The following is a 14,488-nucleotide window of genomic DNA, read 5'->3' on the forward strand; positions in this document are numbered from 1 at the left end:
CTTTGAATTGTAAGCAAGACACCCTTTCAAATTACGTTTTTTTATCAGGAGAGTTTCTATATTTTTCATGTAGCCGACTTAATATTGTGATCTTAGGTCCCATTAAAACGACCCTTTAGCAATCATTTTTCAGTGAGTGGGTAGCTGGTGCATTACAAGTAACGTTGTACTATGGCCCAATAACACTGTTACTCGTTTGTGGTGGCTTAATAAAGCACAGGAGTATATGTCCCTCGAATGCTAAAAGATCTTTGTTGGACCGCAATAGATGTTACCCGTTATGTAGTTTTTTTATTGTATCTTTATTTTGTTATAGGTAGCATGATTAACTTATTTTTGTTCAAACAGGAAAATGTTTATTGAGAATAGTTTGGCAATTATGTTTGTTGAGTATAAACACAAACTAAAACATGTTCATTTATGTAAGAAACTGCCATTCTAGAGAATGTATTTGCTGCCTTAAATTCACGTTTTGTCAAGACATAAAGAGTTTTGCAGCTGCTTTCTTCATTGTTAAACTAACAATAAGCTTCTAATTGCTGTTAAAATGTTGGGTTTCGTGAATAGAAGACTGATTCTACAAAGAGGAATGATGAAAGTGGGCAGTCTGTTTCGACTTGCTCACTATACAAAGCTTAGAGAGTTGATGGGGAGAAGAAAGTCAGACTGAGAAACGAATTCATTTGGTTTTCAATCGATTAATTAAATATTTTGCAAGAATGATGTCATTTGTGTTAATTGTGAGAAATAATGTAATCATGTCTATAAAATATTGGTTTTAGAAACACTTTTTTGCCTAATTGTATTAGGTGTTAATGGTTTATTAGTGGACTTTCGTTATGTGAATTGCAAATTACATATATGTGTGACCTTTCCAGTGCTATATTACTGTAGTTTAAAAACAGCATAACTACCCCACATGAACTAAGATATATAGTAAACAGGTAATGCTGTAAACTAATGTTAAAGTAACCTCATATTTCGCCCTAGAAAGCAGTTTCATAATTTTTAACATGGCGATTTTGCACCCTGACAATGTAGATACGAAAGGCTGGTAGTCCCAGATGCTCCGTGCGCACTTATCTCACTCTCGCAGGATTCTGCTTTGTGCCATTGTGATGGTTTCAGCGTCTTTCTCTTCCTCCTTCTTTTCAATCGGTGATTTTTCCCTTTCTCTCACTCTGCAAATATCTGATGCGGAGAAATAGGCAATGGCCTCCTAAAAGGAATACCGGTAGGCTTCACAAGCAAGGGCGGGGCCTCCATAAGGGCGGAGGAGGGTCGCCCCACTGCTTTTTCGGGGAGTGCGAAAAGCAGAATCATAAAATGGTATTTTAAATACCATTTTATGTTTCTGCTTCTCGCGCTGCGAGAAAGTAGAAGGGTATGCCTGGTTGGGGGCAAGCGGTTGGGCCGGTCGAGGAGGAGTGGCTTGCCAAATGCTAGGGGGGCCCTGATTGTTTGGTCGGCCCTCTGAGGCCGACAAAACCAGTCATGCGCACTCCGCATAGAGAAAATGGCCTCCCCATGTGCGCTGTTCCCACCAATCACAACGCTGCCATTGCAGTTTTATGATTGGCTTAGGGGAGGGGAGGGAGGCTGCCTGCTTCCTGTTCCTGCCGGAGGCAGGAGAGCAGGAAAATGTGGGACCCAGCCAAGAGCGAAGGTCCCACCCCGCGAGACCCCTATACCTGATCCCCTACCTGCCCACCAGCAACCACTGGCTCAAATCAAGCACTGCCCTAAGGCTAACAGAAGCCATTCTGAACACAACCCTCTCAAAATCTTGAAAAATGATGTTTTTTTCTATACATGAATGAAATCTGCCACACAGCCAAAATTATGCTATAAAATCAGGAAACCTCGCCTTGATAAAACACTCGTAAATGTTTCAAACCCAAAGCAAACAGGCCATGAAATAGATTCTTTGTTCTGCAGAGCACGTTGACAGTCGATAATAACCTGTATATGCGCTTTAAGTGGAAGCTGTGCAGTACAGATGACTAGAGCCCATCTCAGCACATTGGTCTGCCTCCTTGTCACAGCAACTGCGATGCTTTATTTGCTGCAATAAAGAAGGTCAAAGCGTGTGACAGTTTCATTTGGGAAAGTTTGATGGATATGATTTGTTGCACTGAGGACTCAATATTTCACTGTTTCCTAACGCAGAACCCAGCGCCGCTCCATCAGATGTGAAGGCCACGAGTATATCCGCATCAGAGATCCTGGTGGCGTGGAAACTGACGATGGACCACCTGGGAAGGCCACGGGGATTTGAGGTATGGAAAGATACGTTTTGGGAGTTAGACCGTTCCAAACAAGCATTGGCAAAGCCAGTAGGTCTCGCCTATACAAGAGCTATTGGCCTTGCATAGTCCAATTTTATTTTTGCCATGTTGTACACCTGCGTGACTGCTGTTCAACAGGGCTTAAAGTTAGTGAGGTGAGGAGAGCAGCATGGATTGTCGTAGAGTAGAATAGCGAAGAGTAGAGTAGACGGTCCTAGAGTGGAGTGGCAAAAAGTGTTGTATATTGGAGTGGCACAGAGTGCAGTCACGTGGTGTACAGTGGAGTAGAGTACAGTGGACTGGTGTACAGTGGCATAGAGTGCAGTGGCATAGAGTGTAGCTGCATAGAATTTGGCAGTGAATATGGAGCATCGTAGAATGCAGTGGCTTAGAGTGCAGTAGTGCATGATATAGTGCCTTAGAGTTCAGTGACGTAGAGTGAAGTACTGCAGAGTGAAGCAGAGTAATGCTGAGTAGAGTGGCATAGAGTGCTGTGGCAAAGAATGCAGTAGTGCAGAGTACAGCGGCGTAGAGTTAGGTGGCGTAGAGTGGAGTACTGCAGACAGTGCAGTGATGCAGAGTAGAGTGATGTAGAGTGCAGTGTGCAAAGTATGCAGGTGTGCAGAGTAGAGTGGTGTAGAGTTCAGTGGCATAGAATGCAGTGTTGCAGATTTGAGTGCCGTAAAGTCCAGTGGAGCAGAGTGGCATACATTGCACCGGCATAGAGTAGAGTGTTGTAGAGTAGAGTGCAGTGGCATACAGTAGAGTGACGGAGAGTGCAGTGTTGCAGAGTAGAGTGTCGTAGAGTGCAGCGGCTTACAGTGCAGTGGCATAGGCTACAGTTGTGCAGAGTAGAATGCAGTGACATAGAGTGCAGTGGTATACAGTGCAGTGGCGTAGAGTAGACTGCTCCAGAGTAAAGTGCAGTGGTGCAGAGTAGAGTGAGGTGGCGTAGAGTGAAGTGGTACAGGGTAGAGTGCAGTGGTGTAGAGTAGAGTAGCATAAAGTAATGGTGTAACATGGTGTAGAGTGCAGTGGCATAGAGTTCATATGTATAGAGTAGATTAGAGTGGCATACAGTGGATTGGCATAGTCTGCAGGGGTGTAGAGTGGAGTGAAGTAGCGTAGAGTTGTGCATAGTAGAGTTGGGTAGCCTTTACTGGAGTGGAGTGGTGTAGAGTGCTGTGGTGTGGAGTAGAGTGCATTGGTGTAGAGTGGTGCAGAGTAGAGTGGAGAGACATAGATTGTAGTGGAGTAGAGCAAAGTGGAGTAGAGTGCAGTGGTGCAAAGTGCAGTGGCGAGGTGTAAAGTGGAGTAGTACTGAGTTGAGTGCAATGGTGCGAGTTGGTGTTGAGTAGAGTCGAGTGGCATAGAGTGGTAGCACACTGCCATTACAGACAACACATCTTCAATTGAAATCACCATTACATATGCAGACATACAGTTTCACTGATAAAAGTATACAGTGCATAAACGATTGTGTTTGGAAAATCTCATCACCTAGTGAATTGATTTGTTTTTATGGTTCTTAAAGATTTCTTTCCACCACACTTCAGAATGACCAAGAAATGTGCGTCGTTTGGCCTTTTCAAATTCTGCACAGTTCATTTACAGACATTTATATTTTGTGTGCTAGAAAACAAATTAACGTTGTACAGTCTTCCTCAAGCAGCCCCCTTCACTCCCCTAGCCAGCATGATTGTCTCATAAATTCTCTCACTTTGAAGTAACAGAAAGAAAAGCAAACACCAAACTCCCTGGAAGCGAAAGCATGACATTTGACCTCTGTCTTTGAATGAACAGCAAATGTGACAATACAAGAACAAGATGTAATGGCTTGTTTACAGAAATCGAGAGAATACAATAAACGGGGTTTAGGCAATATAAGGGATGAACTTGACCTGGACAGCCTAAAACAAATAGAGCCGGCAAATAGAAAGTAAGCAAATGTGAGTTGCAAAACACAAAGCCAATGGTAAACAAGGGGCAAAATGCATTCCTGGTGAAGCTTTCCGAATTGGTAGGCTTTGTCCTAAGAATGAATTATGTTTGGCCAAGTGACAACCATCAGGCAACTGAAAGTAAATCACAGTTCTAGCATTTCCATGGGTGTAAGAGAATACCGGCAGGTAAAAGCTGGCACGCTCATCTGAATTACTCAGTGCTTTGTCCTTAAAAATAATCTTACTGAGTGCACAATAATTTAAAACATTTCCAAAAATAATTTCGACTTTAAAGCATCTAGAACAGTCCATAAACATGATATTTTCAGAAGGAAACAACACACTATAAATTGTTTTAAACTGTAAATGAGTGTTTCAACTGTGAGAATCAAGCCAGTATTTGAAAGCGACTGATCAAGTAAAAAGTTTTATTCTAGAACCAGCTGAGGAGCGGCAGTGCACCCTGGTACTACTTGTGCATCATTTACAAAGTAAACAGAGGTGCCGTGTATACAGAAATGAATGTGGGATGTGTGCTGTCTATACATGTTTAATATATTTACACTGGCATTGAGGAGAGCCGAACACAGGATGGTGTGGAGCTGCTGCGGACATGCAATGCAACACCCATGACAGTGGGGTCGTGAATCCTCCATCTTAACCCCTTCTAACCACAGGCCCCCCACCCGCCTGATAACATGAGGGGATTAGGAAGAAAGGACGGGTGGAAGGAAATGTGAAAAGAAAGAAACTCGAAGGAAGGAAATGTGAAAGGAAAGGTTGGAATAAGGAGTGCTAAAAAGAACAAAGGAAGGAAGAGTCCAAGGATGGATGGAGGGAAACGTCGATGGACGAAAGGAAAGAGACATGAATAAGGAAATGTGAAAGGAAGGATGAAAGGAAGACAATACAAGCATTAAAAATGCAATAGGTCTCTCCTTTCATTAAGTTAAAGCCATTTGCTTTGCTATACAATACCATTAGCAAAGCAAATGGCTTTAACTTAATCAAAGGCGAGACCTATTGCATTTTCAATGCTTGTTTTTCCTTTGTTCTAATAGAAATCCTTGAGTAACAGGAACATCAAGAACAAGTAGCCCAATGTATACACAAAAACACACACATTGTATTTGATTATTAACTTGCACCATGTATACTGGTTACTTTATTGGTGAACGCTTGACTATGTCCTTTCAGGTGAGGCCGAACGGCTTCCTGCTTATTCTGGATGCTAAAAGCTTGGGATGTTAATAGGACAAAACAAACACTGATATGCTAGTGTGCTGAGGATTTGCAGGTGGCAGTCGTAGGCCAACCCAAAAAAAGTGCTTTTGCATGAACTGTCCAAAATCAGCTGAGCAGGTGGTTCCTATTTAACTACGAAGCAACCATCTTTGCATAAATTCAGCTCACTGAAGGGAAGCTCTCTTACCGTTTCAGGCAGGTGACAAAGACAAGACAGTCCAGAAACTAATATATCACCTGCGAAGCAGCTGCTACATGGGGAAGTAATTTGGCACAAAACAAATCTGTACTTCTGAGTCTTTTAAAGACAAGTCAAAGAAACGTAGCAAGCAAAACACTGTTCTGTATGGGGACACAAGGAATTTCCTTTTTTTACTCCACTCTGATTTCACGTATTCAAGATTAATTATTTTGCTTTTGTTACTACATTAGATGACGCAACAACCGGGGATGAACTGAGGTAATAAAGGTTACCTCCTCCCCATTAGGGAATGAAATCAGTGAGCAGCAGTGGAAAAACACCGGAACTAGAAGCTTTATAGAGAAAGTCTGGGGCAAAGCAAAATTACTGGCTCTCAAACTCTTGCATAGGCGAACGGGGGTTTGAGCGCAGCAGACATGTTCAATACCATGCAATGAAGCCGGGTACCATCCATGCATGGGACATTACTTTCACATTTTCAATAGGAGAGCTAGTCAGAACAAAGCCGGAAGTCAGAAGATTTGCTTTATTTTAAGCAGGGTAAGAGGAGCACACTATATTACATCATTAAAACAGGCTGCAGTGTGGCATTCCAGTTCACCTTATATCGAGACATTTGGTTTCTACACCCCAAGGGGAATGAATCACTAAACTCCCACGAAAAGAATTACAGCGCAACAATGATGCATCCCCGGATCCTGAGGGGCAATTTGCTGGGCAACAGCTCTGCTTTCTGTAGGGCCCACAGACATAGCAAACAGCATCCAAGAGTTTACAGGGGTTTCGTTCTACGTTCCATCCACAAACAAGCATGTTGTACATTGACTCCTAGTCGCGTTGTTGGGATCGACTACACCCTATAGGATAGGATAGGATAGGATAGGATCATCACTTATAAAGCGCGAACGAATGCCGAGGCGTCTTGGCGCTAGTCCATAGAGAGAGATCGCTCCAACTAACCCCTAGTCGTATCAAACAGCCGTGTTTTTATCAGTTTTCTGAAAGCTTGGTGATTCTCCGTAAGTTTAACAAAGCCAGGGAGCTCATTCCACAGGCAAGCCGCCTGAAAGGAAAAAGCTCTACCGCCCCATCTGGCTTTTCTGACACGATTCAGTTTCAGCAAGCTTTGCGTAGATGACCTCAGTGTCCGCCCCGGGAGATATGGGCTGAAGAGCTTCTGAACTTCCAGAGCTCCCCCCCCAAAGACCGCCTTATGGACTAGGCATAACGCCTTGAACTCTATATGCTGCTGAACTGGGAGCCAGTGCAGCGCTTCAATTCCCTTGGCAACAGACTGGTCCCTGGGTACATCCAACAGGAGTCTAGCTGCCGCATTCTGCAGGATCTGCAGTCTTTTGAGCAAGGTCTTATTCAATCCTAGCAGTACTGCGTTACAATAGTCCATTTTGGACAGTACTAAAGCTACCACCACATTCCTGCGAAGATCTGGATTAATAAAAGGGAAAATATTCCGCAATATCCTGATTAAGTAAAAACAGGAGGAGGCAAGGTTGTTGACATGTGCAGAGAAATTAAGTTGGTTGTCGAATACCACTCCCAGATTTCTGACCTTGAGCACAGGACAGGGACATTCACCTGCCTCCGCCGGCCACCAGGAGCTATTCCATACCGGACTTCCCGGACCGAATTCCATTATTTCCGTTTTCTCTGTATTGATCTTAAGGAAGTTTTCTCGCATCCATCTCATGATTACGGACATAACGCTATGAAACTTGTTAGCCGTGTCATTTGATTCTTCACCAGCCGAGACTATAAGCTGTGAATCATCAGCGTAGGAGATTACAGTAAAGCCCTGAGCCTTAATAAGCTTGGCCAAGGGGGCTACATAAATGTTGAAGAGCGTGGGGGACAAAGAGGAGCCTTGTGGCACACCACATGGTAGATGGAACGGGTCTGACTGTAGGCCGTCCCATGACAGGCTGTTATCTCTGCCATCCAAAAAGGAGGCTAGCAGTGCCAATGCCCTTCCCTGGACCCCAAACTCCTGAAGCCTTCGAAGCAACACCTTGTGATTAACGGTATCGAAGGCCGCCGAGAGGTCCAACATCACCAATACTGCTTGACCTCCGCGGTCTACTATAGCCCGTACATTTTCTGCTGCGATCAACAATGCTGACTCCGTGGAGTGCTGGGCACGGAAACCGTGCTGAGATGAGTCAAGCAGATCGTGGGCTACCAAGTGTGCCGTAAGGGCACGATTTAGTTCTTTCTCCAGGATCTTCGCCCCCATGGGCAGGGCAGAGATTGGACGATAGTTTTTCAAGACGAGAGGGTCTAATGTCGCTTTTTTTAATAAAGGTTTAATTATTGCCCTCTTCCAGCAAGACGGATAACGCCCAGATTGCATTGCTATGTTAATTACCTGGGACAGTTCCTCCGCTATCAAGTCAGCAGCCAAATGGACCACTGATGGGGGACAAGGATCCAGAGGTGATCCTGAGTTTGTTGAGAGGATCAGCCTCTGAGTTTCCTCCACCGTAATTGAGGCAAACTCACTGAGTCCTGTGTCGTTCCACGTGCCCAAATCCGGCCCTACCTTTCCCTTTCCTAGGCTGTAACACAAGCTGCTGAACTCATTATATATGACCTGGACCTTCTCTTGGAAATATACTGCCAACTTTTGGCACATTTCTTGGTCCGGTCGATAGTTGCTGTCCTGGGGAGGTTTAGCCAGCACTGTTATAGTTCTAAACAGCTCCTTGGCCGAGTTGCCGGCATCCCTGATTTTGGCAGAAAAATAAGCACTCTTGGCTGCCACTATCGCATGCTTGTAGGCTGCAAGGGTGCTATTATAATGTGCTTTGCTCTCCACGCTATAATCCTTTCTCCACGACCGCTCCGCCCTTCTACATGTGGCCTTCAAGGTCTTGAGCTCAGCGTTGTACCAAGATGCACTTGGTTTAGTTCTCCTAGTACCCAGTAACTTCTGAGGGGCTACCCTTTCCACCGCCGACTCCAGCCACTCCCTGAAGTACAGTGTCGCCTCGGAACTATCATTAGTATGGACAGGACGTGACCCGGCCAATATAGGGAGTAGTTTTTCAGCAGTCACCTGAGACCATAGTCTGATCATACGATTCTCTACTCTGTGACCTGAGGAAATAGCTGATATCCCGGTCATGATAGTGAAATTTACTACCTTATGATCAGACCAGGGAAGCGCCATGATATTGACCACTTTCAAGGCCATATTATTAATAAATATGCCATCTAGGGTATGTCCACCACTGTGCGTGGGACTAGTAACTATTTGGTTAAAATCCAGCGCCGCTAAACTTTCAATTAACGTGGCAACCTCGGATTGATTCGGGAGTTCTAAATGATAATTGAAATCGCCCAAAATCATAAACGGATGATAATCCACTCGAGACTCTAAGCAATGCATAAGCAGACCTGGGAAGGTGGATTTAGGACCTGGTGGACGATAAACTAAAATCCCGCGGAAGTTATACATATTGGCCACATAAATATTGAAAAACATCGCTTCCGCGGCAAGGTCCAGGTGTGTTTCCACCCGAATTTTCAGCTGTGATAGATGAACAACAGCTATTCCCCCCCCTTTCTTCTCACCTCTGTCTTGGGAAGAGACAACATACCCACTCGGTAAGGCAGTGTTCCAGTCAGGACCGGACGCCTCATCCGACCATGTTTCAGTTAAAAAAACTAAGTCATACGCACCACTTTCTATCAGATCATGAATTTGGTAAGTATGCTTATGCAGCGACCGGACATTCACCAGAGCACAGCTAAGCGACTGGAATGGGTGGCCTTTCATCAAGGGGGGGAGCATTGCTTTACTCTCAATCCTGAACTCTCCGGCTTTCTGGCCGGTCTGTGGGGACCTCCCGTCGTCCTTCCTGATGTTGTTCCAAACCTGGCCCTCACACTTGGGGCATGATTTTAACCATGAATCCCTCTGATTAGGATCCCAATTGTGGGGTCTACATACAGAGTTATCCATATCAAACAGCTCCTCTCTGCTATACAAATGCAAATCGCGAGGGGCAGGGGTCCTGGCGCTGGGCGTGGATCGGGCGCGGACGGGCGCAGACGGGCTTGCCTTTGGCGCGCCTTCGGCGCGCCCGCTGCGCGACCGTCCCAGCGCCGTTTTTATCGTGCCAAGAATCACGCCCCAAACTGACACGTCAATCCCAGGTGCAATGCGGGCCCGCCTACAGCCGGGTCCGCTTGGGTCGAGTGTCGGTAATTAGCGGGGAGAAGCATACAAGAAGAGCCTTCCCGGTAAGAGTACTTGCGTGCAAATAGGCAATGTGCAAAAATGCTAAGCTAATTCCCACAATGTTAGAACATATGTAGACGTTTTTAAAAAACAGACATCAACAAATATTCATTTAAAATCAGCACAGGAATATCGTTTCAGTAAAAGCAGTATTAATAAAACACCAGAGTAGACTAAAGGCCAAGCAGAGGTACTCTCTACGAACCGCTGCGCAACCGTCCCAGCGCCGTTTTTATCGTGCCAAGAATCACGCCCCTAACTGACACGTCAATCCCAGGTGCAATGCGGGCCCGCCTACAGCCGGGTCCGCTTGGGTCGAGTGTCGGTAATTAGCGGGGAGAAGCATACAAGAAGAGCCTTCCCGGTAAGAGTACTTGCGTGCAAATAGGCAATGTGCAAAAATGCTAAGCTAATTCCCACAATGTTAGAACATATGTAGACGTTTTTAAAAAACAGACATCAACAAATATTCATTTAAAATCAGCGCAGGAATATCGTTTCAGTAAAAGCAGTATTAATAAAACACCAGAGTAGACTAAAGGCCAAGCAGAGGTACTCTCTATGAACCGTAGAGGTTCTGTAATGTCATGCTGTCCCTTTACATCAGTCTACGTCCTATCCGCATGCAGCCGTGCTCTCTGCAGCGCCTCTCCCTGCCCTTGACTTTGCCCAGCTCTTACCTGCCTCGGGCCGGGCGCAGCAGCACTGCCCGGTGCCCCGGAGAGGTATCCTGCCCATCGGCTCTCCCGCAGCTGGACTGGAGCTGGTGCCGGCTTCCATCCTGGACTCCGCGCCTTCCCAACTCCTCAGCGCTGCCTGAGAATCAGCATTGCAGTGGACCCGCAGATGGGACAGGGCAGGAGGGCGCGCGGACCCGGCCAAGGAGCGCCCGTGCAGAGGGGGGTCTGGAGAGAGGCAGAGACTGAGCAAGGGGGGTCGATAGCGCACCGAGAGAAAGGGGGGTGTGGGTTGAAGTGTAGAAGCACAAGCTTTTGAACAACTGGGGGGTACTGTGAGGGGAGAGAGGTGCGATTAGGAGCAGGAGGGTATAGAGAGAGGAGGCGTGGCATGCAGAGGTAAAGTGGTGCCTTGGAGGGGTGACAGCAGCGCGTCACTTGAGGTGAAAGCTGAGGTGAACAGGGGGTTGGGTGGGGGGCTACAGAAAAGCAAGAAAGGAAAGGGTTGTAGACGGGAGGACGGCATGTTGGGTATGGAGCAGGAAAAGCCAGGTAGGGTAAGATAAAGGTAAGCGGAGGAGAGAACTGCTGCTCGAGGTAGTGACAAGGTCAAAGTTCATTGAGAGTTGGAAGAAAGGAGGGAAGGCAGAAAGTGTGGAAGGGAATGGGGAGTTCGGGGGTGTATTTTTATTTTGGGAAAGGACATGGAGAAGAAGGTAAAACGAGATTGTAATTAAAGGTGTGTCACAGAAAAGCAGCATTTTCAGAAGGGGAAGTGAAGGTGAGCAGGGAGGTACAGAGGGGAGGGAGGGGCATGAAAGACATTGAAAGAGAAGAGCTACACTAAAAGAAGGAGGTGAAGAAAGGGGGGGTGTAAATCAGTGGGAAGAAATCGCGGCAGAAGAGGGGAGAATGGAAACGAAAGTACTGTAGATTATAGGGGGGGTGGAGGGGACATAGCATGCAGCAGGAATTGATAGAAACGAAGCAGTAAGGGAGGCTGGAGCAGGCCAATGCAGAGGAGAGCAAGGGAGGACGGCAGGGCTGGCGCACAGTGCATGTCTCAGCATTGTGCTAGCGGCGGTGAAAGTTAAACCGAACACGCTGACACGATAATTAAAAACAAGATGGCATGGGACTGTCCACAGTCCCGTGGACACGCACATGCTGTTTGCAATGAACAAATGGCGAGAGAAGCCATCTTTGTCCATTGCAGACGTGTGCATGAGCCCACGGCGGAGAATCGATACCAAAAGGTCTCTCTGACGAGAGCAGCGCATGAGCTGCTTTCGCCAGGCGAGACCTAATAAAAGGGCAAAAGATGCAAGGCTGAGTGGAAAGGCCAGAGCTCCCGACTTGGGAAATGGGTGTGGTACCTGGTTCGAGTCTCGACGCTGCCACAACATCCTGTGATTCTGCGCAAATTACTTAATCCTGGAGCCTAACAAAACAAACATTTGACCTTTCCTTTTTTAAGGTAACTGGGGCTCATGTGGGGGTTATGTTACACAAGGTCACATTCATTTTTTAGGTCTCGCCTAGCGTTGCAGCGCGAATGCACTGGCATCGCTTTGCGAGGCATGCAGTATATACTGTAGTGTGGAAGCTTCGTGGAAGCTCCGCCCACTCTCTGCCCATTGGCTTGTGTCTTAAATGCTGCCTTCCGATTGGTTTGAGGGTTGTTAGTCCCTCCTCATTCATCATTTGTATCCTTCCACGGCTATTGGCCTCTTTACTCCTAACACTATTTTCTTTTAGGTCTCGCCTAGGGTTGCAGTGCAAATGCGAGGCATGCAGTATATACTTTAGTGTGGAAGCTCCTAACACTATTTTCTTCCCTGTCTCCCCACCCCACCGCCCCCTTCCTCAGTCTGTGACTTCTCACCCTCCCCCGCCACCCCCACTCCCGTTCGTGTTTTCTTACCTGCCAACAGTTCCGTTTTCATCTTTATTATTGCCACCTTGAAATATGCGAGTTCAAGATGCGTGCTGTACAAAACCTTCTTGTGTTTAATGAACTAGATTTTAATCTTACTCTAAATATAATAAGACTCTAGGCAACATTCGGGGTACGCATGGCAACTGATGCCTGTTAGTTCACAAATGGCATTGTTGTTGGGTGGGAGGAGCGGCTGTGTTTTAACTCAAGCTTAAAACGAGCACTTTTAATAACTTCCTCTCAATTCAGTGCTATAATCTTGTGTACTAAGGTGATGCGCTAAAGAAATGCACTTTTTTGAATTCTAAAGAGACAGTATCGCACATTTACATAATGTTTACTGTATGATTAACATGCCGATCATTTTTACGGCTCGCCCACTGGCTCTTATACGCTTGGCTCGTCTCCGGCTGGCTCTACCTGCTAATTAATATATTGGCTCACGCACCTCTAACAAAGAGAGATGGATGGATACATGACAGTGAGCCCGGTAGATGGTAGAGTAATAGAATGGTGCAAACAAACAGACAAAGTCAGTCTCTATTGCCTCACGTCAGAATCATCACTTTCAATAACCTGGAAATCTGCTGGCAACTCCCGCATGCCCCAACCTCATCCCCCTCACCTATTCTTCGCAGAAGTGGCAGATTCTGAACTGTGCCCTGCTGGTGCAGAGAAGCACAGCAGAGTCTGTAGAAGCGCTGGGATTCCTAGCCTCTCCGGGCGGGCACCTAAGACTTCCGGGTGTCTTCACACTCAGGATAATTGAATACATTTTGTTCTGCGCTTTAGTCGCCCCTCTGTGAGCACTGTCTGGTAGATGGAGCTCTGTGTTAATAAACACATTCTGAGGGGTGGTTGTGCACAAACAAACAACAGCCACAATACCGTACGTTTTGAATGTGTAGTTCAATACCTGCTCATCGAGTACTCATTGGCTGATCATTCCATGGCACCACCAAAATTACATTTGGACACATTTGCACAACTGTAAAACACTCCCTTCTGTGGGTCATTTAACAACTCAGGGATTTGGGGTTAGGTAACCTACTTTGGATGCTGTGTAAAAGAGTAAATACAAACATTAATGCAATGAAACTAAGCCACCAGTATTGTCTAAAACACTGTGAAAACTGACACGCATTTTAGCATTTTGTTTAATTAATGTCGATTTTCTCATGGATGCGAGTACAGTACTCTTAATATCTTAATGAAATCTGCAAACGTTTAACTAATAGCACCGGGTGACCTTTGACAACAGGGCAATGAATACATTTTCATGTACCCCCGAAGCCCCCCCCACCCCCTTGGCAAACTTCATTGCCTCCCAGTGTTTGGGGGATAACCAAGACGCAGGAGAGTGAGTCAAATAGTCTAGAAAATGAAAGAGAAACCCGGGATTCGTCCCATGCTCCGATCCCGATCGCGTTGGTAGGTCTGTAAGCACTACTTTTATTCATGAGTTTTGCATTAGTAACCCACGGTGTGCATGTTGGGTGACACTTCACACATGAGGTATATCAGGAGCAAAAGAGAATACCTGCCACAAACGGATAAAGAACAAGGCCCTAAACAGGGTCCAAGAAATTAATAACCACCGCCGATAGGCAAACCCAGACAAAGAAAAGCACAAAAAAGGATATAGATAGGTTTATGAATCTTTTAATTATCTTTTTTATTTCATCATTTCCTTCCCACTACATACATTCACTCCAAAATTAAAACGTGTAGGTAAGAAACATTGCCATTTACAACGTCAATAGCCCTAACTCACAAATGCGAGACCTATTTGCATTGCAAATGCTTGTTTTGGGTAGGCATGGTAAATTAAGTGATTTGCCCAGAATCACAGGATGTGGACGTGACCCCGAGGTTTGAAACTTGGTTTCCCAGCTCTAAAGTTGGCAGTCTAGCTGTCAGACCACATACTCTC

At 45.9% G+C, this 14,488-nt stretch overlaps 1 protein-coding gene across 4 annotated transcripts in view; it reads left to right on the forward strand.

Moving 5' to 3' along the window:
• CNTN5 (contactin 5) overlaps positions 1-14,488 on the forward strand; it is a 3,369,946-nt gene that overhangs the window by 3,267,406 nt on the left and 88,052 nt on the right. For all 4 annotated transcript variants that reach the window (XM_085621430.1, XM_085621433.1, XM_085621431.1 and 1 more), the window contains one exon: positions 2,170-2,279. In XM_085621430.1, the coding sequence (XP_085477556.1) occupies positions 2,170-2,279 (110 nt within the window). The remainder of the gene's footprint in view (positions 1-2,169; positions 2,280-14,488) is intronic.

This window comes from Triturus cristatus, chromosome 8 (assembly GCF_964204655.1).
Source record: "Triturus cristatus chromosome 8, aTriCri1.1, whole genome shotgun sequence".
NCBI lineage: Eukaryota > Metazoa > Chordata > Amphibia > Caudata > Salamandridae > Triturus > Triturus cristatus.